General features: G+C 37.4%; 3 protein-coding genes across 4 annotated transcripts in view; 2 read left to right on the forward strand and 1 right to left on the reverse strand.

Annotated features, from left to right (window-relative positions):
* The first annotated feature begins 331 nt into the window (after positions 1–331).
* Positions 332–4,026, forward strand: LOC306879965 (OCIA domain-containing protein 2-like). The gene is made up of 7 exons (XM_079433194.1): positions 332–507; positions 980–1,073; positions 1,962–2,015; positions 2,550–2,597; positions 2,717–2,861; positions 2,949–3,034; positions 3,227–4,026. Exons 1-6 carry the CDS (start codon positions 433–435, stop codon positions 3,031–3,033), a joined length of 501 nt encoding a protein of 166 aa, XP_079289320.1. The 5' UTR covers positions 332–432; the 3' UTR covers position 3,034; positions 3,227–4,026.
* On the reverse strand, positions 3,762–11,357 carry LOC306879964 (OCIA domain-containing protein 1-like). Its single transcript, XM_079433193.1, has 8 exons — positions 11,173–11,357; positions 10,934–11,018; positions 10,677–10,730; positions 9,943–9,990; positions 9,708–9,840; positions 9,278–9,495; positions 4,785–4,940; positions 3,762–4,394 (listed from the first exon to the last, which is right to left on the reverse strand). The coding sequence occupies exons 1-8, from the start codon at positions 11,221–11,223 to the stop codon at positions 4,357–4,359; spliced, it is 783 nt and encodes a 260-aa protein (XP_079289319.1). The 5' UTR covers positions 11,224–11,357; the 3' UTR covers positions 3,762–4,356.
* A 3,472-nt stretch (positions 11,358–14,829) lies between these two features.
* Positions 14,830–21,616, forward strand: part of LOC306880188 (protein furry homolog-like) — a 123,136-nt gene continuing 116,349 nt past the window's right edge. For both annotated transcript variants that reach the window (XM_079433527.1, XM_079433526.1), the window contains exon 1: positions 14,830–15,097. The gene's annotated coding sequence lies outside the window, so the exon portion shown is untranslated. The remainder of the gene's footprint in view (positions 15,098–21,616) is intronic.

The following is a 21,616-nucleotide window of genomic DNA, read 5'->3' on the forward strand; positions in this document are numbered from 1 at the left end:
TTTTTTTTTTGTTTGTTTTTTCGAAGTTGTAAATAAAACAAAGATTATTGGAATAGGTTTTTCAAGAAAATATTTCTACTTAAAAATGTCATGTTTAATTCAATGTTACTTCTTTCTTTGTAATAACTTGTGAAATTTACTATCAATTTCTGTGTGAAAAATAGTTTCAAAGCAAATCCTACACCATTTTTATGTCTTAATCTATGTGTTAATCTAATTTTACACATTACATGTGTGAAATTTGCAATGCAACCATGACGTTGGATTTGGGTTGAAACTACAGGACATCGAGGCACTTCCCTTAATAGGAGGTGCATTACACTGAAGGAGAGGAGGAGCTCTATGGGGTCAAAATAAAAGAGCAAAAAGAGTGGCTTTGTGAGAAGCATAGCAGACAAATAGAAAAGAGAGGAGCGCTTGAATGAAAACGATATGAGTACAGAAGGAAATCAGAGTACGGGTGGAGAAGGAGGGGTGGACACAAAACCTGGCCAGTCTGGGTGGAAGGTAAGAGAAGTTTGTTTATTTTTCAGAAAGACTGCAGCTATTCATATGGTTGCTTATAATAATGAATAAAAATATCTTTAACATTAATGTGGACCTTCATGGAGAGTAGCTTGTAAAATTCACATTTAGCAATTGTTTGTTCAGACCAACGTTCATGTGGTTGATAACATGTAGACTGATAGTAACCAGGTGTTCACCTCACTTCCTGCTATATCAGGCCTGGATTTGCTGTATGGTCTCCATGTTCACACAGAGCCAGAAAGCTGTAAATTAAGTTTTGTAGAATTTAGACACATTTAGAAATATGGTCGAAAGTACAGAAGATCCTTTGAAACCAGCTACCAGGTTTTAGAGAACCACGTGATGATTGTTTAACAGGGAAATTAGCTTGATGAATGGGGCTTCCTGTAACCCTTATAAGCATCTCCATTAAGAGAGGATTTACTTTTCTCTGACCTTTTTGTTGTTACAGCAATTCCAGTGCCCCATAGCTGATCCACGCGTTCCTAGGGAAGATATAAAGCAGATATGGAAGGAGTGTCAGTACGAGAGCTTCTGGTATCGAGGTAAAGAAACATAGACACGCTTGTACTCATTTACTATCCCTCAAACTGACAGTTGACCCCAAAAATGAAAATGCCATAATCATTTACTCACCCTCATGTCAATCCAAACCTGTATGACTTACTTTCTTCTGCTGAACACTAAAGAAGATGTTTTGAAGAATTTTGGTAGGCAAACTGTTTTGGTTGACTTCAGATTTCTTCTGTTCCACTGAATAAATATTTTTCATTTTTTGGGGTGAACTATCCCTTTAATAGAGATAGACCATGATGTTTCTGTTCAGTTAGTTTTGGACAAAACGTTGAGAGATTCGTTGAGAGGTTGTTTGCTTTTGTAAAAAGGACTTGACAGGTGTGTACATGTTTTTTTCAAGAACGTTTGTCCAAAAAAGAGCTAATGGAGCAAAGCAGTGGTGCCTTTATTATCCAGTGCTTATGTTTTGACATGGCTGGAATTTGGTTTTACTCTAGCACTGTTTGTGTTGGTGGAAACATGAGCCTCATGTTAAGTCTTCCAGCTGACAGTGATCTGTGACCCAGTTGTCCACTGTAACCAAATACTCAGAATTGCATGGTAAAATTAAGATGTAAAATATCCATCATCAATGCAAGCAACATTTTATCTGACCAGCCCCTCTGGAGTATAGCAGGAATCTACTAATTTACTAATACTAATTCCTAGAGCCTCAGTAAGTCATTTGAAACACTGAATTGTCCTCAGATTGCTTCTTGTCTTGCATCTCTGATAGAGAATTGACATATATACATTGAGTGGTGATTTCTGAATCTAAATTTACCAAAGGAACCATTTGGTATTCAGATGTTGAATGTTTAGATCTAGATTTGGAGTAATAATGTGTTGCTTTTTAACCTCTGTTAATGTCTCCACAGCTCTTCCACTCTCTGGCGGCAGCATGGCTGTGACTGCTGGCCTCATATACAGCGGTAAGATTCATCCTACGAATAATCTAAACAAGCAGTTGTAACACAAAGCTGTTAGGCTTGAGCCATGAGTTTGTTTAAATGTTAACTGAAATGAAATAATATAGATAAAAAACGAACTCATTTCAGTTAGTTGCCAAGGCAGCATTTCTCAAAATTTAGTTTACCTCAGTGTACTAAAATGAAACTAATAATTTAAGCAATTAATAAAAACCAAACGCTTTAACAAATTAAATGTAAACAAAATATATGAAATAAAACAATTACATTTAAAGATATTAATAAAAAACTAATTTTTAAAATTACAGTCTTATGCTTTATGAATGAAACACTTTATGAACACAGAATGTGTTTTTGTTTGAGCCAAAGTCACTTTCTTTGCTTGAGCCAGACGATTCAAAAGACATGAGCACAAAATTTCTGTTTAGCACAAAAACAACAGTGGAATGCAAAAATGCATTCTGCGTGAAAGGTCTTTTTTATTGACTGTATTGAAAATGTATAATCCAGTTTGCTTTTTTTGTTGTTTTTAAACAGGCGTCTGGAAAAAGTCCAAGCGATTTGGGTACTTCCCTAAACTGCTTTGTAAGTCCCTATTGAATAATAATTTCCCACCGCTTATTATTATGGCATGTTTTCTATTATTACTGTACTTGGTAACATACAGTGGGGAAACAAACCCATCAATCAACTTTGCTCTGCAGTGGCTGGTTTTGTGGGTTATGCAGTAGGCAAAGCTTCCTATGTCGGGACCTGCAGAGAGAAATTCAACAATAAACTGGGACCAGATTTCGCCAAAGGGTTTGGTACAGCTGGATTTGGACCTGGTGGCTGTAAACCCGGACATAAGTAATTATCATGAGGATTAGTCATGTCATGAGCTTTTTGCAGTAATTTTGTTGTTTGAAATATCTGTTTATGGTTTCCTTTATACAGACACTGCATCCATGTGTGTGAAAAGTGCAAACAAGAAGAAGCACAAGCCGCAGGAACAGCGCCTGATGCACCCACTCAGAGCTGAGGTGAAGAAACATAACACACCCATATACCTAAACACAAAAGATCCACCTCAGTTCACACTAAACCACACCCATCAGCCACTATTCATTCACATTTTAAACCACATGCCCACCAAACACCCCTTACCTCATGTTGTTCAAGAGAACACCATGTAATCAATGCTAAAGTTAAATCTATTTGTTTTTCTGTTGCAGAGTCTCTGAGATCCACAGGACACCACTCATTACCTCATCATTTTTTAAATAAGAAATAAACTAATGAAAACTAAAATTTTTAGTTCTTTTGGAAATAATGCAAAACAATGCAGCTAAAATCATTTTGAATGGACCTTAATGCTAACTAACCAGCAGGGGACGCTAAGACACTACGAGTATGAGACACTGCAGCTATGTGGACAATTTAGACAACCTTTTCCAATTATTGAGATAGGTGTGTCAAATAGAAGTAACATTTTAGCACTAAGAGATGTAGTGTTTGAGGTGGATTTGAGGGGACAATGTAACAATAAGAAATGTATGCTGTCGTAGAGTGTCAAATCTGGCATAATTAATCCACCTCATAGGAATCAGTACATTATTTTTAAGTTCTTATGTTATATTCCAATGATATTTGATTTTTATTTTTTTAGAATATAAAGAAGGGAATGGAGGTTCCTGTAGAATTATGACAGTAAGCAGCTGCCTTTTATCAGAGTTGAATGTATATGTATAACCTTCACAGACAATAATTAATGTGCAGTGAATGAATTGTCACAGGCTTTATTTGAAAGGTTTGATCATTTAAATGTGAATTTTCATTAAAAGAATTTACAGAGCAAGCATATCTTTATCTTCAGCTCTGAAGACTGTAATAACTGTAACATCAAGGAGTGATGCCATTATTATCATCATCATGAGTCCAAGTCTAAACATCTACTGTCATAATAATACTGTTGTAATTGTCACTTGTGCACATCTTTTTGCATTATGATGGCCTAAATTTCTAGTGGAGAATCAAACTTGATGCTGTCTTTTTATTACCTCTTTTCTGGGTTTATCAGAATCTTACGCAATTCTTAAGCACATCTGGCCAGAAATTCCTAATCAATAAAAACACTGATAGTTTGTTAAAATTATTTATCTTAAGTCTGCGTAAAGCAAGAAGTCAAAATGAGAAACATTTGTTTTCAAACCACAAATGTGCTATCAAAAGAAAATTTTGCATTAATTTCAAAAATGGAGTTTTACTCCTTAAAGTACATTCAGCATTTGATTGCAGCTTTTGGTCTAATCTGGCAGGAGTCATGACAATCTCAGATCAGATCTTGAGCTCCTCAGACAGTTGATTACTCTTCCCAAGCATCTCCATATTTGTTCTTTTTAACTGGAGGGGGAAGAAAGAAACTGGTTTAAAGATTAAAACATACAAGTACATTGAAATTATAAAATATTTATTAACTAGACCAATATTCATATAAACGCAAAATTAAAGTCAAGCTTCAACACTCCTGTCAGTTGAAGTGGGAGTATCAACAAGTGTATTTGCCATCTATCAGTGGTTCAAAACTAGAATTGCTTCAGGACCTTTGTTACATTGATTGAACATCAGTTGGCAACCCAACACTACTGTTTTTTAATTAATTCATGGATGCTTTGACATTTAGAGGTTAAATATTCAAATTGATTGGCTTTTAGAATCTTTGTAAGTCTCACAAATCATTATGCGCATGGACCTATTAAAATTTTAGGGAAATCAGTTGAAGCTGAAGCTCACCGTCCTTCTTAGGTACTGGTGCCACTGTTTGTGGTTTCATCAGTGTTTCAGCTTTCTGTGTGAGCGTGACCTCATAGTTCTCTCTATTCTTGCTACGCAGTTCCTCATACAACACTGGCTTCTTTTTGGGCGCATCCTCATCTGGATAGAGCGGAGCTTTGGGACAAATGCAAACTATTGGTTAAACATCTACCAATCAGATGACAAATCCTTATTCAATGACAAATGTCTTCACCCAAATGTAATCAAAATTATATTTATTTAAAAGGAGTCACGTGACGTGCTCATGAACCTAGTCGCACTCGAGTAGAGCTCTGTACGTTTGGCCTCTTTTTGCTGATTTTTTCATTTTGTTTGAAGTTTTATTCATTGGTGGTGCTTTACCTGATGGCATGCAGTCGTAAACAGCAGGAGTTGTCTCCATTGCCTTCTCTGATTAAGAAGAAATCCAAGCCACCGACCGCGAGCGATATGATGGACAAGATGGCAAACACTGTTACAGACTTTGAGGACATTCTAAGAACCGAGTTGAAGGCGATGCGGAACGAGTTCACTTCTCACATGTCAGTTGTTCAGTCACTATGCTCTAAACTGGATCTTCTTACAGGGGAGATGAGAGAACAAAGGAAAGTTGTTGCAGATCACGATAGGTGAGTAGCCGCGCTCGAGCAACAGGTTGTGGACTTACAGGATCACAATAGGTGCAGCAATCTGCGTCTGGTCGGATTGCCTGAAGGTTCCGAAAAGGACGACCCTATGGGTTTTTTGAAAAGATCGCTACCGACGTGGCTCCCGTCTCTGGCGGGCAAAGAGATTGAAGTGGAGCGAGCGCATCGCGTGTACACAAGGCTCTCCTCAGATTGCGCTAAACCACAGGTTTTCATCTTTAAACTGTAGCGGGACATGGACAGGGAGCTCATTCTACGGTCCGTCAGACTTCATGCCCCGGTGAAAACTTCTGACGGAGCAACGCTGTCTTTCTTTCCAGATTTTTATCCGGTCACCGCAAAAAGAAGTAGTGCATTTGCGCCAATTAGGAAGGAGATGAGAGACGCTGGCATCCATGACAGCTCCACTTTGCGCATGAGCATTAAAATCAAATACTGCGCATGCGCGTAAAACATCCACTACGTATTGGATCTGATCCAGTCCGTCAACGTGCTACAGGCTGCAGCGAGGACAGACTCAAAATTTGTGCAGATTATCTTTAATCCCTCGACCATCTCGTGCCACTAGATGGCGATTTAACCCTAAATTGTTACAGGATGAAAACTTCTGCAGTCAATTCAGAAATAAATTTGCTGAGTTTATTGAAATTAACCAAGGTTCGGTGGATGATCCTCGAACACTTTGGAATGCAGTTAAAAGGTTTATAAGGAACAACTCAATTTCATATGACTCTTTCCTTCAGAAAAACCGACACAAAAAGATAGTTGAACTGGAATCACAGCTCCAGAATCTGACTAGAGATAATCAGCGTTGTTTCTCAGATAATACACTCAGTAAAATCATGGCGGTTAGGTCATTACTCAATTCATAACTGAGATCCAGGGCAGAATTCCTGATCCAAAGATCCAGGCAGAATTATTATTTTCAAGGGAGTAGACCAAGCCACCTTTTAGCCCTAAGATTACACAACAATGAAACGTTTCCTAATATTTCAGCAGTGAAATCCCAATCTGGTCTCATTATGACAGACCCAAAAGACATTAATATCGCCTTTCACTCTTTTTACTCTAACCTCTATACTTCTTCCGCTGATGGTGACCCTGACTCTTTTGCATCTTTTCGGTCCAACCTTGATTTATCTAGGCTGTCAGATTCAGATTCGGATTCGGAATACCTGGCTGAACCGATCTCTCTTCAGGAGCTGGAGTCAGTAATTCGATCTATGAACAAGGGGAAATCCCCACGCATAGATGGCATTCCAATCGAATTGTATACTACTTTTTGGTCGGATTTAGGCCCCCTCATGTTAGATATGATAAATCTTTCAGTTACTCAAGGCTCATTTCACCCATCCATTAATATAGCTGTTATTTCTCTCTTGTTAAAAAAAAGATAAAGATCCGACTTCCTGTTCTAGTTACCGGCCACTTTCTTTGATAGTACTTTAGCATATCATTTAACATCAGTCCCTATCTCGTTATCTAGAGAAATTTATGAAAAGCCTAGTTCATCATGACCAAACAGGATTCATTAAATCTCGTTCAGCTTCGGATAACTTACGCAGGTTATAGCATATTATTAATTCAAAGAATAGTTTGTCCTCTCCTTGCGCAGTATTATCTCTAGATGCGATGAAAGCGTTTTACCAGCTAGAATGGAACTATTTATGGGCGGTTCTACAGCATCTGGGTCTAGGATCGAGTTTCATAAATATGATAAAAGTTCTGTATGCCAATCCAGCAGCCACTGTTCTCACAGGTGCTGTTCACTCTAACCCATTCTTTATACGTCCAGGTACTCGTCAGGGTTGCCTGCTGTGTCCTCTGTTATTTGCCCTATCCTTGGACCCCTTAGCTCAAGCGGTCCAACAATCTGAAACTATTTCTCCCATAAATATACGGAATACTCATCATCATATTTCTTTGTTTGCTGATGATATCTTATTGTTTTTGGAGAAGCCGTCACATTCTATTCCTCATGTGCTGAATTTGACCATTTTGGATCTCTCTCAGGGTTTAAAATTAATTGGAGCAAGTCATGTTTACTTCCCCTCAATTCTAAAATTGATTCCATGTACCTTTCTATATCTATTCCATTGGTTCAAAACTTTAAGTACTTGGGGATAGATGTTTTTCCTTCCCTGCAGGGAATCGTCTCAAAAAAGTATAATGGTATTCTAGCCAGATTTCCAAAGTATCCTCAGATTTGGAAAGTTGGTGTCGTCTTCCTTCTTTTCAGGCCCGTATATCGGTGATTAAAATGAATGTTCTCCCACGTATCAATTTCTTTTCTTCCATGATTCCTCTCGCTCCACCGGTTGGCTACTGGAACAAACTAGATGCATGTGTTTCACGGTATATATGGGATGGGGAACGTCCTCGTATTAAACTGACTACCTTACAACGATGTAGATTGCATGGAGGTCTTTCTTTCCCTAATTTTAGACTGTATGCTCAAGCCTTTTCCCTCCGCCCTTTAGCAGTTTGGTTTGATCCTGATGCTTCTGTGTCTTGGAGAGCAATTGAGGAATCTATTGTTTAGCCGTATAAATTGATGCATCTTGTTTTTTCGGGAGTTCCGCTTAGGCAGTGTAAATCTCAGTTTGGTGCCATTGTAACCCATCTCCTCTCCACATGGAGGGATGTTGAAAGATGTTCACAACTAGCTACAAAATGGCATAGGCATTCACCTATTTTCCACAATAATAACCTTTTGTCAGGCAGTACTCCATTTCATTGTCCACAATGGACTCATAGTAAAGTAAACACTATGAGATATCTATGTTGATAGTGGTTTAAAATCCTTCCAGAATCTTAAAACTCAATATAATCTGCCAGGCACCTCCTTTTTTTATGTATTTGCGGATTAGATCGGCCCTACGGGCATATGGGGTGCCTTGGAACTCTCAACTGCCTGTTCACCCTTTGCACAAACTAATCCTTCCTTCTGAGGAATCTCCCTCCTCTGCTTCAGTCATATATTTCTTTCTTCTTGAGCATTCATACAAACCTTTATCTATTACTACTGTTTGGGCTAAGGATCTTAATGAGGATGTGCATGTTTTATTTTCCGATCAGGTATGGGGTATGTTTAAATTGTCTTCTAAAAACTCTAATCACCAAGTGATTCATTGGAAATTGCTGCATAGGGTTTACTTGACTCCAATGAAACGTTTTTATGTGAATCTGCCGTCTTCTCCTAAGTGTAATCTCTGTTCCCAAGGAGTTTTAGGCACGTTTTTGCATATTTTTTGGGAGTGCCCCTCTCTTTCACCTTTTTGGACTCTCACAGGACCTATCATATTTGTTTGGTACTGAGATATGTTTGACTCCGCGCCATTTTTTCATGAATGACTTTTGGGACTTCACCTTGTCCATCCAACAAAGATCTTTACTGTTAGCTGCTCTCACAGCAGCAAAAAATTGCTTGTCAACCGTTGGAATCCTCCTCACACAATGGACAGACGAACCTGGACTGTGTATTTGTTGGACATTATCTCGATGGAACTCTCTACTTCTCGTATACATGGATCTAACGTGAAAACTGTAAATTCATGGCATTCAGCTTTTAATGTTGTCTTCTTTTCTAAAATCTTTGTAAAAAATTATTTTATTGTTATTTGTTTATCTATTAATATTAATTAATGTCTTTATTTTATTTATTTATTTATTTATTGAGGGGTGGGTTTTAAATTTGTACAGCTGCTTTTTTTGTACTACCGTTCCACAAAATAAAACATAATAAACAGTTGTTAAAAAAAATATATATTTATTTATATAGGTCTATACAATTATACATGTTGTTTTGTGCAAGGGTGGCAGTACCTTGTGGAGAAAGATCATCCCTGATGTTAACAGGACCAGAATCACTGAATCCAGAACTGAAAGGAGTGGGGTCATATGATTGGGAGGGGCTGCTGTAGGGATAGTCACTGGTGTAACTGCTGTGGCTCTCAGGCATAGAACTGACTTCTGTCGAAGGTTGGACCGCAGACTGTTGAGATTGTGATGGGTTTGGATCCTCAAACTCTAACTGGTTTAGGCTAAAAAAAATTAATTACTATGTGTAAAATAACTGTAAATGTGAATTACATGAAAATTATTCATGTATGTGAAAAGAAACAAAAAATAAAACAGACATGCATAGTAAATCCAGATAGATAGAAATTTAATATTTCTAACTTATAAAAACAAAATGTATAAAAACAGAAATTAAAATATATTTGAAAAAAATGATGTGTGCACTTGTTCTTACTCAGAAGGCATGTGATGCAGACGTCCCTGTCGTAGCGCATCTCCCAGGGGGGAGTTCTCCAGTTTCCTAAACTTTTCTTCACAGACCCTCATGTAAGACATTTTCCCAGTTATGTATCCAAACATGCCAGCAACTGCATAAAAATCACAAATATTCAAAGGTGCTTAGGAAAATATATCTTTAATTTCAGTTGTGTTTTATAAAATGTGTGCTGTCTGTTGTTCTTGATACTTACACACAACTTTGGGAAGAGAGCCAAATCGGGGCGATGGACTAAGGATTCCTACAGTAACAATAACAATATAAGATTTTACATTTTTGAAAAATGAATTTATTCTCCCTTTATGTTTAAATTGTTTTGCCGCCAAAATCCAAACCCATAAAAATGGCTCATATTTAGAATACAAATGAAGAGCATGTGCAGTTGAGTTTTGATTTACCATATTTGATGTGCTCTATGTAGATGTTTCTATGTGAACAAAAGTGTAAATTAAATCGTTCTTCATACAAAATGATTGTCTTCTTAGAATACTTGGATTAAACCACACTATTCATATAGATTTCTTTTACAATCTCTTTATGAAAATTCTGGAGCATTCAAATTTAGGTGGAATGGACTTTCAATGGAGGAATGTAAATCTCTCAGGTGTCATTAAAAACATCTTCATTTGTGATTCAGAGATGAATGAAAGTCATATCGTTTTAGAACAAAAATGAATGACAACTTTCATTTTGGGTTGAGCTATCCAATCTTCATGACTTCTCTAAAACTTTTATAGTCATTTGTAATTAGGTAATGCTTTCTAAAATGTTTTACTTTCCAGAGCTCTGAGTATATTGGGGGGGCTATAATTAGCCTACTATAAAAAGTTCCATTACTCAAGATTTTTTATATTCCCTGATAAATCTAGGGTTTCCATGACAATGGGAAACAGGAGTAAAAACTTGAAATAGATGATGTGAACGTACCTCTTGATACCATTACCTGAGTGGCTGCAATTGCAATGGAAGAAAATGGCAAGGCTGCAAATAACAAGAGAGCAAACGTTCACAAATCTCTTTCAGAAATCAGAAGCATCTTGAGACTATACCTTGAAAAGTACATTTGTGGAGGAATAAAACGACAAAAATAAAAGGAACTCAAAAAGAGATGTTGGGCAGAATGACAGACCAGATGTGCCAGTAAATGATGACAGGTTTCATCATTAAAGCAGAGCACTACTCACATCTGTACCAGAAGCTTTCTGAATTGCACTCTCTGAAGACACGCCTCTCTTCTTCATTGGGAATATACGAGGCATTAAAAGGACTCTGAGAAAAAGACAAAACTATGCGTGAGGGAACTTTCCGGAAGTAAACAAAAAACCGCACACACGCTTTGCTTTTGACGTACTTCGGCGTGCCACGAGAGCAGCAAGGGACAGAATGTGGTTTATAAAAATTGTCAAGTGAATTTACTGCCTACCTTACTAGACCCATGTGGAACTTGAGCAGCAGGAGTGAATCCAGACGACATGACTGATTCAAGAAGCACAGCGCGATTATACAAACAATAATGTTTTAGCAGTAGCCATGGAATTACGAGTCAACAAACCCAAAGACACACTTTATTACATGTCCTCCAGTCGACTCTTATTATGAAACAACACTAACCCGGAAGTGCAGGAGTGAAGCCGGAAGCACCAATGAAAAGTCTCACAACAACTCAAAAATCGAAATGTCTTATAAGAAAATATATACACATAAGATTAAGAATGCCTTATTGTAAATAAGAAAAAAAGTAATTTCCCAACACATTTTTTAAATAAATTAAACATTTTATAACCACGATATCAAAATAAAAAAAATGTCTTTACCTGTTTAAATTAATTTGATAGTATGTGAACAGTTTTCAAAAGATTTAAATACATATCTAATATGTAATAAAACATCTCTTCGACTTCATACATTTTAATAGTCTTAAGATATTTAGCCATTCGGATTACAAATTATTAGCATCTTTATATGCCAATAGATTAAAACCATGTTTGGAGGAAATCGTATCTACCACCCAGTCTGGATGAAGGGGAGAAATATTTCAAACAATATCAGATTGGTGTTAGACCTCTTAGATTACTCTGATTTAGTAAATGAGGACGCTCTAATTTTGTTTTTAGACTTTTACAAGGCTTTTGGCATCGTTGAGCACAATTTCATGTATCAGATCCTTAATTATTTGGGTTTTGGCCCAACCTTTAAAAATATGATGCATACATTTTATAATAATATTTCAAGCAGTGTACATCTTCTCATTTTATTGTCCGAAGAAGGAATAGACAGGGGTGCCCTATTTCCCCATTTTTATTTTAATTAGTAGCAGAAACGTTAAATCTTTATACTGTACATTGTTCCCAAATTAAAGGTATCGAGCATGGAAATTAGTCTATAAACATAACTTCTCTCCCCATTCATGTGTCATTTGGAACAATTAATATATATTATTCAAAAACATGACAATTTTTTGGAGTGACTGGTTTAACAAAGGTTTAATTTTTGTCACAGATTTATTAAACCAGTCAGGTGATCTATATAATCACAATGAATTTATTAGTAATAGCGGATTAAATGTATCTTCCAGTGAATATAGAAAACTAATTACTTCACCTTATTAAAAATAAAACAATCCATACGTCTGTAACTGGTTCTCTTCCAGATCTTACAGTTGGGGGCCTTTCTATCAGGGATAAAAAATTAAATAAACTTTATATTAGGAAAATTTTAACCAAAGAAAACAGTATTCTTCCTAAGGCAATGGTGAAGTGGAAACAGGTTTATCCCTCGCATTTACTTCAGAATCCGTCGTCAGATATGTCATTCCTAATAAAGTCAAAGAAACTCATTTCAAAATAATTCATAGATATTACCCATATGACAGTAAGTTCAAAGAAGGGCTCCCACCCTTATGCTGTTTTTGTAAAGAGGAGTCGGAAACTATTTTTAATTTATTTTTCAGTTGTAATTATACTAAACTATTTTGGTCCCAAATGTCTTTATTTATTTTTTAATTGTTTTACAAATTTGTTGATATAAATTATATAATGGTATTGTTTTTGGATTGCGATACTGGTCTAGTAGAAATGGACAATATAATTAAAATGATTGTTTTATTTGGGAAATATCACATACATAAAGCAAAATGTATGTTAAATTCAAGATTCAAGATTCAAGATTCAAGAGTTTTATTTGTCACATACACAATTATACAGAGTATAACCAGCAGTGAAATGTAGGTCAGGTCCGCTCCAAGGACAGTGCAATTATAAAGTATACAAATATTAAGAAGAAGTACAAACATAAAATAAAAGATAAGATAAAATAAGATAAGATAGGATAAAAAATATAAATATAAATGTGCAGGTCAGTATGTTGTTGACAAATAGTAATGAGAGGAATGTGCAAAAAATAATGTGCAAAAAGTTGTACAGGGTATTTGAATAGCAGCAATATGAGGTAGAGAAAAATTATTAATAGCTTATTGATATATGATATTTACATGGAGAAAAAATTATGAACGAATAACTTGTTGATATGGTGATATTACATGGTCAAGTGATATTATGACACAGAGTTAGAGTTTAGGAGCCTGATGGCCTGGGGGAAGAAGCTCCTCCTAAGTCTCTCAGTTTTTGCCATCAGGCTACGGAAGCGCTTACCAGATGGAAGCAAAGTGAATAGACAGTTACCAGGGTGATTAGAGTCCTTGAAGATTTTAACAGCTCTACTTTTGCAGCGTTTGAGGTAGATGTCCTGCAGAGAGGGGAGAGCAGACCCTGAGATGCGCTCAGCTAAGCGCACAACTCTCTGTAGTGCTTTGCAGTCCTGATTGGAGCTGTTTCCATACCACACTGAGATGCACTGAGTCAATACACTTTCTATGGTCCCTGAATAGAAAGTTTTCAGGATTGCTGGTGAGACCCTGAATTTCCTCAGCTGTCGCAGATGGTACAGTCTTTGCCTGGCTTTCTTAACCTGTGATTGGATGTGTGTAGTCCAAGTCAGGTTCTCGGAGATGTTTACGCCGAGGTACTTGAAGCTACTCACCCTCTCCACAGGGGTCCCACTGATCCTGAGAGGAGAGTAGGGCTGCTGCTGTCTCTTCCTAAAGTCCATGATCAGTTCTTTAGTTTTCCCCACATTCAGTGAGAGACAGTTGTCCTGGCACCATGATGTGAGTCTCTCTACCTCATCCAAGTATGCGGTCTCATCGTTGTTGGAGATGAGGCCCAGAACCACAGTATCATCAGCGAATTTAACAATGGATGTGGAGCTGTGAGAGGACATGCAGTCATGCGTGTAGAGAGAGTAGAGCAGGGGACTCAGGACACAGCCCTGTGGGGCTCCTATGTTCAGAGTGATGGAGTTTGAGGTGAACTGGCCAACGTGAAATGTACCAAGTGGTAGACTATTTTCCATTGATTTAAAGATTTGTTATGAATCTTTAACTTCAATATAGAACAATCGTAAAGCTGTTAAGACATCTCAGCTACTAAAAAGGATACCTGATCATCTTGATCAGGGGGCAGTCGTGGCCTAATGGATAGAGAGTTGGACTTGTAACCCGAAGGTCGTGGGTTCGAGTCTCAGGTCCGGCAACCACGACTGAGGTGAGCAAGGCACCGAACCCCTCAACTGCTCCCCGGGCGCCGCAGCATGGCTGCCCACTGCTCCGGGTGTGTGTTCACGGTGTGTGTGTGTGTGTGTGTGTGTGTGTGTGTGTGTGGATTTGTTCACTACTCACTGCTGTGTGTGTGCACTTGGATGGGTTAAAGGCAGAGCACCAATTTCGAGTATGGGTCACCATACTTGACAATACGTCACGACTTTACTTTTACTTTACTTGATGTAACAGAATGATCTTTGATAAAAAAAAGTTTTTTTCTGCTCTTTTTCGTTTTTGAAATTGTACTTATTTTGTATTTTTATACTGGTATCGTATTGTACTTGTGACTCTATTCCCCTGTTGTTATTGAAAAACAAACAAACAAACAAAACAACACCCCCCCAGCATTTATAGCTGCGAGCGCAGGGCGGGGCGGGGCTTAGCTCCGCAATCTTGACACCGCGACTCCCCAATCAGAAGATCGGATTGTCAAAGCCGTTAGCCAGCGCTGCTCCAATCTGATGGACAGGGAGGTGGGCACGTTGTCATTCGTCGAGTTTTTAGGTGTTTTGCGAAAAAAGACCGAGAAGATTAGCTATAAGATCGAGCGTTAGAGGTCAACGGATGTGAAATGTTGTTTTTGTAAGGCTCGAGTCGTTCTCGTCATCTTTTGGAGAGAAGAGCCATCGGGTTTTCAGCGCTAGCGCGAGCAGGCTAACTGACGAGGAACAGCGCAGCTGCTCTAAAAAAGGTAAGAAGGGCCGAACTCTGTTTGACTAACATCAAATACCCAGCCTCTAATGTAAGACCGAGAGAGCCAGCTCTCACTTTTAACGCTCAACGGCTGTCCTATCTCGTACTTTCCTTCGCAGGATATTATCAGTTGGTAGTCAAGTTATGTTATGTCGATCCGCATTTGAAGCGAAGATGAGTGCAGTCAGTGGCTGTGTCACAAAATCTAGTGAGCTGTCTACCTAGACAGCGTTTTTGGACATCATTGGTAAGGTACATGAGTTGAGCAGACCATATGAAACTAAAGTCTTAATGCACAGCTCACTATGTGACTTTTCATGGAGTTTTGTGAGCAACATTGCGTTTAACCAATCAGAAAAAAACTGGAGAAATTGTCTTTAGGGCAAAATGTATGAAAGCTGAACTGAAGGGGGAAACTGTTACAAAACTGTAGTTTGGTGGAAATATCAGTCATAATATAAAGATTTGCGGTATTAGAAACAGGATGCCGTTAGGCTGAGTTTAAAGCCCCCAAGTCGTGTTCATTAACAACTCTTATTTTGTTTGAAACTCCCAAATTACATAAAACTATCTTTTAATTTGCTTTCTCTTTAATCTGCTTTAGTGGAAAAGTGCGAAATTTTAGCAAAACCCTGGAGCTGTTAATGCTGGATGTTTCAATCCAGACCACATCTTTCTCCTTTATCTTGTTCATCTAATCAAATCTTTCACTTGAAAGGCTCATTGATGTTTATTGCTTGTGCTATGCAAACATGTGCATGAGCCATACATGATGTTAACAGCTCTAGTGTCCCAGCCAGCCTCTCAGCATTTGGTGAGAGAGCAGTTTGTTCAGCAGTGAGCAAGAGAAGAGTTCACACTCCTGATCTGAGGTCTGATAGGAGTATGAACTCTTCCTGCTTACTGCTTAATGACAGCAGTGTGTCTCTTGTAAACTGTAGTGGGGTTTGGTGGGAGACTGATGCATGGGATTGTTGCATTGGAGTTAAATGCTTAGGGCCTTCTTTCAATTAATGCTCCTAAATGTAGAGGTATATAGATATAGAAGCATGCTTTGAATCTGAAATCTCTGCATGTTTCAAGTGAAATCATGTTAAATAACAATAAAAACAGGTGCAGTGAAATTTCACGATTATTGTTTGCAGACCTCAGTTACTAAAAGGCTAAATAATTGCTATAAATGCTATAGTGTTGGTATAAATATAACAAATTAAAACAATGTTTGTAGCTGTCAAATTCTGTAATTATAATTCATAATACATTACTATTTAAAAGTTTGAGGCCAGCAAGATTTTTTTTTTAAAGAAATGTATACTCCTATTCGGCAAGGATGCGTAATGGTGTTGAATAGTGACAGTAAATATTTTTATATTGTTATAAATGTCTATTTTAAACAGGCCAAGAATCCTGAAAAGAAATGCATCAGTTTCCACAAAAATATAAAACAACTGTTTTCAACATATAGCTCATAATAATAAGAAATTATTATTTCAAGCAGCAAATCATCATTTTAGAATTATTTCTGGAGGATCATGTGATACTGAAGACAGGAGTAGTTGCTCTTGAAAAGTCAGTTTTGCATCACAGAAATAAATAGCATTTTTTAAATATATTAAAATAGAAAACAATTATTTATGATTATATATAATTGAAATTAATATTTCACAATATTACTTTTTTTTTTTACTATGTTTTTGATTGAATAAATGTCCTTGGTGACCATGAGAGACTTTAGAAGTTATATATATATATATAATACACAAATTTAAATAAACACTCAAATTTAGAGCAGTGAGTGTTTGTTTTTCTTGTCAATATTATGCAACCCTACAAGACCAAGATCTGATATAAGACCGATCTGATATGTCTGATATATTGTCCTCCTTGACATCATACGAGGATCCCTTTTACCACACAATGAACTGCTTGAATATTTCAAGAACCATTTCCTATTAATTTTGTTTTTACAAGCATCCTAGTGACAGTATACTGTGCTATTTGCATTGATAACAGAGTAAATTACCTGGTTTAATATGTGTTCTTAGTAATTGCTTCAACTAATGCTCCTTGGTAATTAGTTCCACATAAATTAGAGAGATTTACAGTGCAATATAGTCGTAATCCCTTTCCCTCCCATTGAAGAGGGAGGGAAAGGGATGAATTGGTTCGCTCCGCCATCCTAAATTTTAATCTAAATGTGCCTTAGGTTGCAGTGTTTTTACGCCCTCTTGTTTAATAAATTATTAAGGGCATAATCACAACAGCTGCAATCAGAAAATATGATATAGGCTAGTTTACATTACAGTCGTGTTTTACATGTTTGCATGGCATGTGAAACAGATTCTTCACTTTTTCTCATGAGAACCTTGTTTTTTAATACTTTTGTCATGAAAGAATGAAACAAGAAACGGTGAGGGCTTTTGATTTTTGAGTCATCTGTTGTCTGGTACAGTATAAAGGGTCTTGTAAGAGTGGGGCCGGACAGTCTGGTGTAGGTGGCAAATTAATGCACATGTGGGCATTTTGGAACTTGGGCCTAACAGAGCTGGATTTTTTACCACAGATGAAAGAGGCATTTTAATGGCCTATCTTTTTCCCAGAAGTAATGAAATAATCAGACATCGTTTTGCCCCTGGCCTCTTGTGCCCTTCAGGGGTGTTGTGTAATTGCATTTGCTAAGTGAACTGACACAGAGTTGTGTATTCGGCCATCCGACGAGAGTTGCAGATGACCGTCATGACCGTATTTTCCGTACGCCTACTGTGCTTAGAGCTCGCCATTGTGACACCGCAGATCTGACATCAGCTGTCTCGCTGAGATTGCCAAGAAAATTAACACAGCATTCTTCTAGAACAGACTTTGTTATATTACGGACAAATGACATGATGGTTATTCCGAAAAATGTGATCTGTTTGGGACGATTCCCAGGAATTCATAGATGGATAAGATGGCGAGATTGACAGCTGCGTTGTGCACATGTATTACTATGTGATTATCTGCATGTATGTTTTCAGGTTGCATTATATCATCTACGCACGCTGGCTCACACGATTGTGTTTTTATCAAATTTGTGTTTGAAATGAATTTCATTTTGTGATGAGAACCGCATTCTTTTTTTAAGAATGTTAAGAGTTTTAAATGTTAAATGCATGATGAATGCACATAGGCATCTTTCTTCTCCTTCTCGTTTCTTTCTCTTTGTAGTGTTACAAGCTGTTCGTGCATAGATAAAACCAAAACCAAAGAGATATTCTTTATCAAAGTTAAGACTCTGCCATGCCCCCCTTAAACGGCTCATTCAAACACGCCCCCACATGTCTACATCACGATGTGGAAATATTTGCATAAGGCGTGTTTTCAGTAACCGCATGCGTTGAAGTGTTGAAGCAGCCTTGTCAGGGAGACACTGTGTGTTCGATCGGTCATTTCAAAAATAAATAAAAAAGTTTTAAGTTTTATAAGCACAAATGCTTGCCTTGCTCTGTTCTGTGATGCGCGTTCGTGACGTCACGTAATACGCAATGACGTTGAAAAGGTCACGCTTGATGTAGGCGGAAGTACTGAGTCAGTGTTTACAAATGTGGGGAAGGAGGACCATATACACATATTCAAATGTCTTTGTGTCAGTTTATCGTTTAAAATGCCCATTTCGTGTGCGTATCCTGGGTGTTTTAATATTAAAAAGCCTAAAAGAAAATTTTGGATTTTACGTCAACCGTGACCTTCATAGTCTGGTGTCGTTTAAAGCCCTTTGAAGCTGCACAGAAACTGTCATTTGGATCTTGAACCGTTTGGGTCCCAATGAAGTCCATTATATTGAGAAATGTTTTCATCAAAAACCTTAATTTCTTTTCGACTGAAGAAAGAAAGACATGGACATCTTGGATGACATGGGGGTGAGTAAATTATCAGCAAAAGTTTTTTTAAAAGTGAACTAATCCTTTAATCGCGGCTTGTGTGTGACCAGAGAGAGAGAGACATGTACAGCCCATCAGAAATCGTCTTAATCGCAGCTTGTTTGCAAATACATACGAGCATCATCACTGTGTCTCTCACGCGACTCTGTTCCCCTTTTCGGCTTGAACTGAGGGTAAAACTAAGGACATTATTAACTGTATTTAATTTTGAAAGCTGAAGCTGGCGATTATGGAAAGGGGCGTTACATTTCCGATGCGGCTTGTGGTGTTCGGCCAATCACAATGCACTGTGCCAGTTGGCCAATCAGAGCAGACTGTGCTTGTCGGAAGTAGAGGCTGACATTTTTCCCGTGGGATGGGAAACAAAATCACTACGAATCACGTGATTGGGACGGGACTGGAAAAAATGTCAGCAGGAGTGGGTGGGACCGGGAATAGTAATGATACCCAACTTTATACACAAATATACCTTTTACATAAACTATAAAATATATATTTTAATTCTGAACTCAATTCTAGTTTCCCTGTGTCTTTATGCTCTCCTCCTGTTTGCTTTGGTGTGGCTGGTTAAGTGAATGGCGCAGTCCGTGACGGACAGATTGTTAACGGCTGGTCTGTAGTAATACACTCGGGCAGGACATCCAAACGCTCCCCTATCATTCATCGACCTCAAATATGGCTTTTCATCCGAAAGATATATGTAGTAGCAACTTTACATGGCCACTCAAGATGTTGTTAACCTAGAGAAATGTGCGCTATTAAAGTGTATGTGTGGAGACTGGAAGCTGAATAGCGCGCTCGCTGCAGGACAGGCGCCGGTGCACTCACTTGCTCTTACAATCTCCGTAATTTTTGGTTATACAGATAAAAGTAGCCTAATACATCTTTCGAATCTGTGAAGACTCTACGTTTATTTGAGTGCACTCAGAACAGGGCTTGACGCTTACCTTTTCCCCAAGGAGCACATGTGCTCCTAAGTCAAAACATTTAGGAGCGAATTAACTAAAAATGTGCAATAGCTAATTGTTGCAGTAGTTAATATTCTTTGTTAATGTTGATTAATAAAAAATACAACTATGTTAGTTAATGTTAGCTCCATTGAATTATATTAAGACAACTTTTGATTTTATAATGTATTATTAAAAGTTGAAATTAAGATAGCATTATTAATAAATGCAGTCATTGTTTTTTTCATGTTAACTAATGGAACTTGTGTTACTGAACAATAATAACGAATCAGTCGTTGATATATAGATAGGCCCACTGTTCTCTATTATAGATCAGTGGATGGGCCATGTTTTAGGTTAGAAAAAATGTTTGAAAATAAATGGCTCATTAAGTCTTTAAGTAAGAATTATTTGATGCTATTGTGAAGACTAAAGCGAATATAAATATCTAAATGACTGAGTGTGAGACATTATTTACACAGTTTTAGGAAAGTAGCGCAGCTGATTTGTTTACTGGGTTACCGGGGTAACGGCAGCGCCCTCTAGTGTAGTGTTGTCAAAAATATCGATATTTCGATAAATATCGATACTGAAATATCTGAACGGTACCAATATTAATTTCCCGAAGTATCGATACACCGATACTAGCCGAGCTGTCACTTTCACTTCTCTCCAAGCACCACACGTGACCGCACTCGTCTCCTTCGCTCTGGTTAAATAGCAAAAGTGAAGTGAATAGAAAGATGACTGCTCTGGTTGTTAAAGAACACAGCAGGAGCGCTATCTGTAGGGATCTATGATCTCCGCGATGCAGAGAACGCGCGCGGAATCCAGTCATAAAAACGGAATTTACAGTTTAACGCGGAATGTCACGGAATTTGTCAAAGTTTGGATGAATTAATCAAAAGTAGGTCATACACTTAAATCAAATCGCGATATGGACTAGTATCTGTAAATATTAAGCTGCAAAAGTCGATTTAAATATGAATCCTGCATGTTCTGCGGGTCTCTGTGTGAATGTGCTGCACGTGCGGTTTTGTTTACTAATGTGGCGCTCGCGGTGATTTCAGCGTCTGCCGTCCCAATGAGGACATAAATACATCAACAATATCTCCAGAACTGATCTGAAAGGCACTTTACGAGCCTTTTACCATTTAATTTGAGTAAAACTAGCGTCATATCATACACACACAGAACTTTAGAAGTATTCACGGCAACCCGTCAAAATAAAAGTTCGGTTTAACTTAGCCTATTAAAGACCGTGTGCCAGAAATAGGCTATATTACTATTATTTAGTAGAATGTGCATAATACTACTTCTTACTACTACTGTTAATTTTTTTTAAATAATCACAAAATATTTAAATTTTAATAGTAAATCCCCTTCATTTGCCAAAAATGTAAATGTTTAATTTTCATTAATTCAAATATAAATGAATTAAAATTATTTTATGCCTTCATCTGATATCCAGTAAAATTTAAATACACAACACAGAATTTCTGAGGGGGAAAACACACTTCATAAGGCTACTGTAAGAATAAATAAAAATTGTTTGTATGCATTCAAATAATAGACATGCTAAAACACAGAATTTGGTAACAATAAAACATAAGGTGAGAAAAAAATAAAACATTTCATACGGCCCTAAACGTG

The sequence above is a fragment of the Barbus barbus genome, assembly GCF_936440315.1.
Source record: "Barbus barbus genome assembly, chromosome: 14".
Lineage (NCBI taxonomy): Eukaryota > Metazoa > Chordata > Actinopteri > Cypriniformes > Cyprinidae > Barbus > Barbus barbus.

What these genes read in the sequence shown, in the direction of transcription:
- LOC306879965 (XM_079433194.1), top strand. Translation starts at nt 433, where the DNA reads ATGAGTACAGAAGGAAATCAGAGTACGGGTGGAGAAGGAGGGGTGGAC. An exon ending in CTGGCCAGTCTGGGTGGAAG is followed by an intron (nt 508 to 979) that starts GTAAGAGAAGTT and finishes TTGTTGTTACAG; the next exon opens with CAATTCCAGTGCCCCATAGC. An exon ending in CGAGAGCTTCTGGTATCGAG is followed by an intron (nt 1,074 to 1,961) that starts GTAAAGAAACAT and finishes ATGTCTCCACAG; the next exon opens with CTCTTCCACTCTCTGGCGGC.
- LOC306879964 (XM_079433193.1), bottom strand. Translation starts at nt 11,223, where the DNA reads ATGTCGTCTGGATTCACTCCTGCTGCTCAAGTTCCACATGGGTCTAGT. An exon ending in GGATGATCTTTCTCCACAAG is followed by an intron (nt 4,941 to 9,277) that starts GTACTGCCACCC and finishes TTTGTCCCAAAG; the next exon opens with CTCCGCTCTATCCAGATGAG. An exon ending in ACCAGTACCTAAGAAGGACG is followed by an intron (nt 4,395 to 4,784) that starts GTGAGCTTCAGC and finishes TTCCCCCTCCAG; the next exon opens with TTAAAAAGAACAAATATGGA.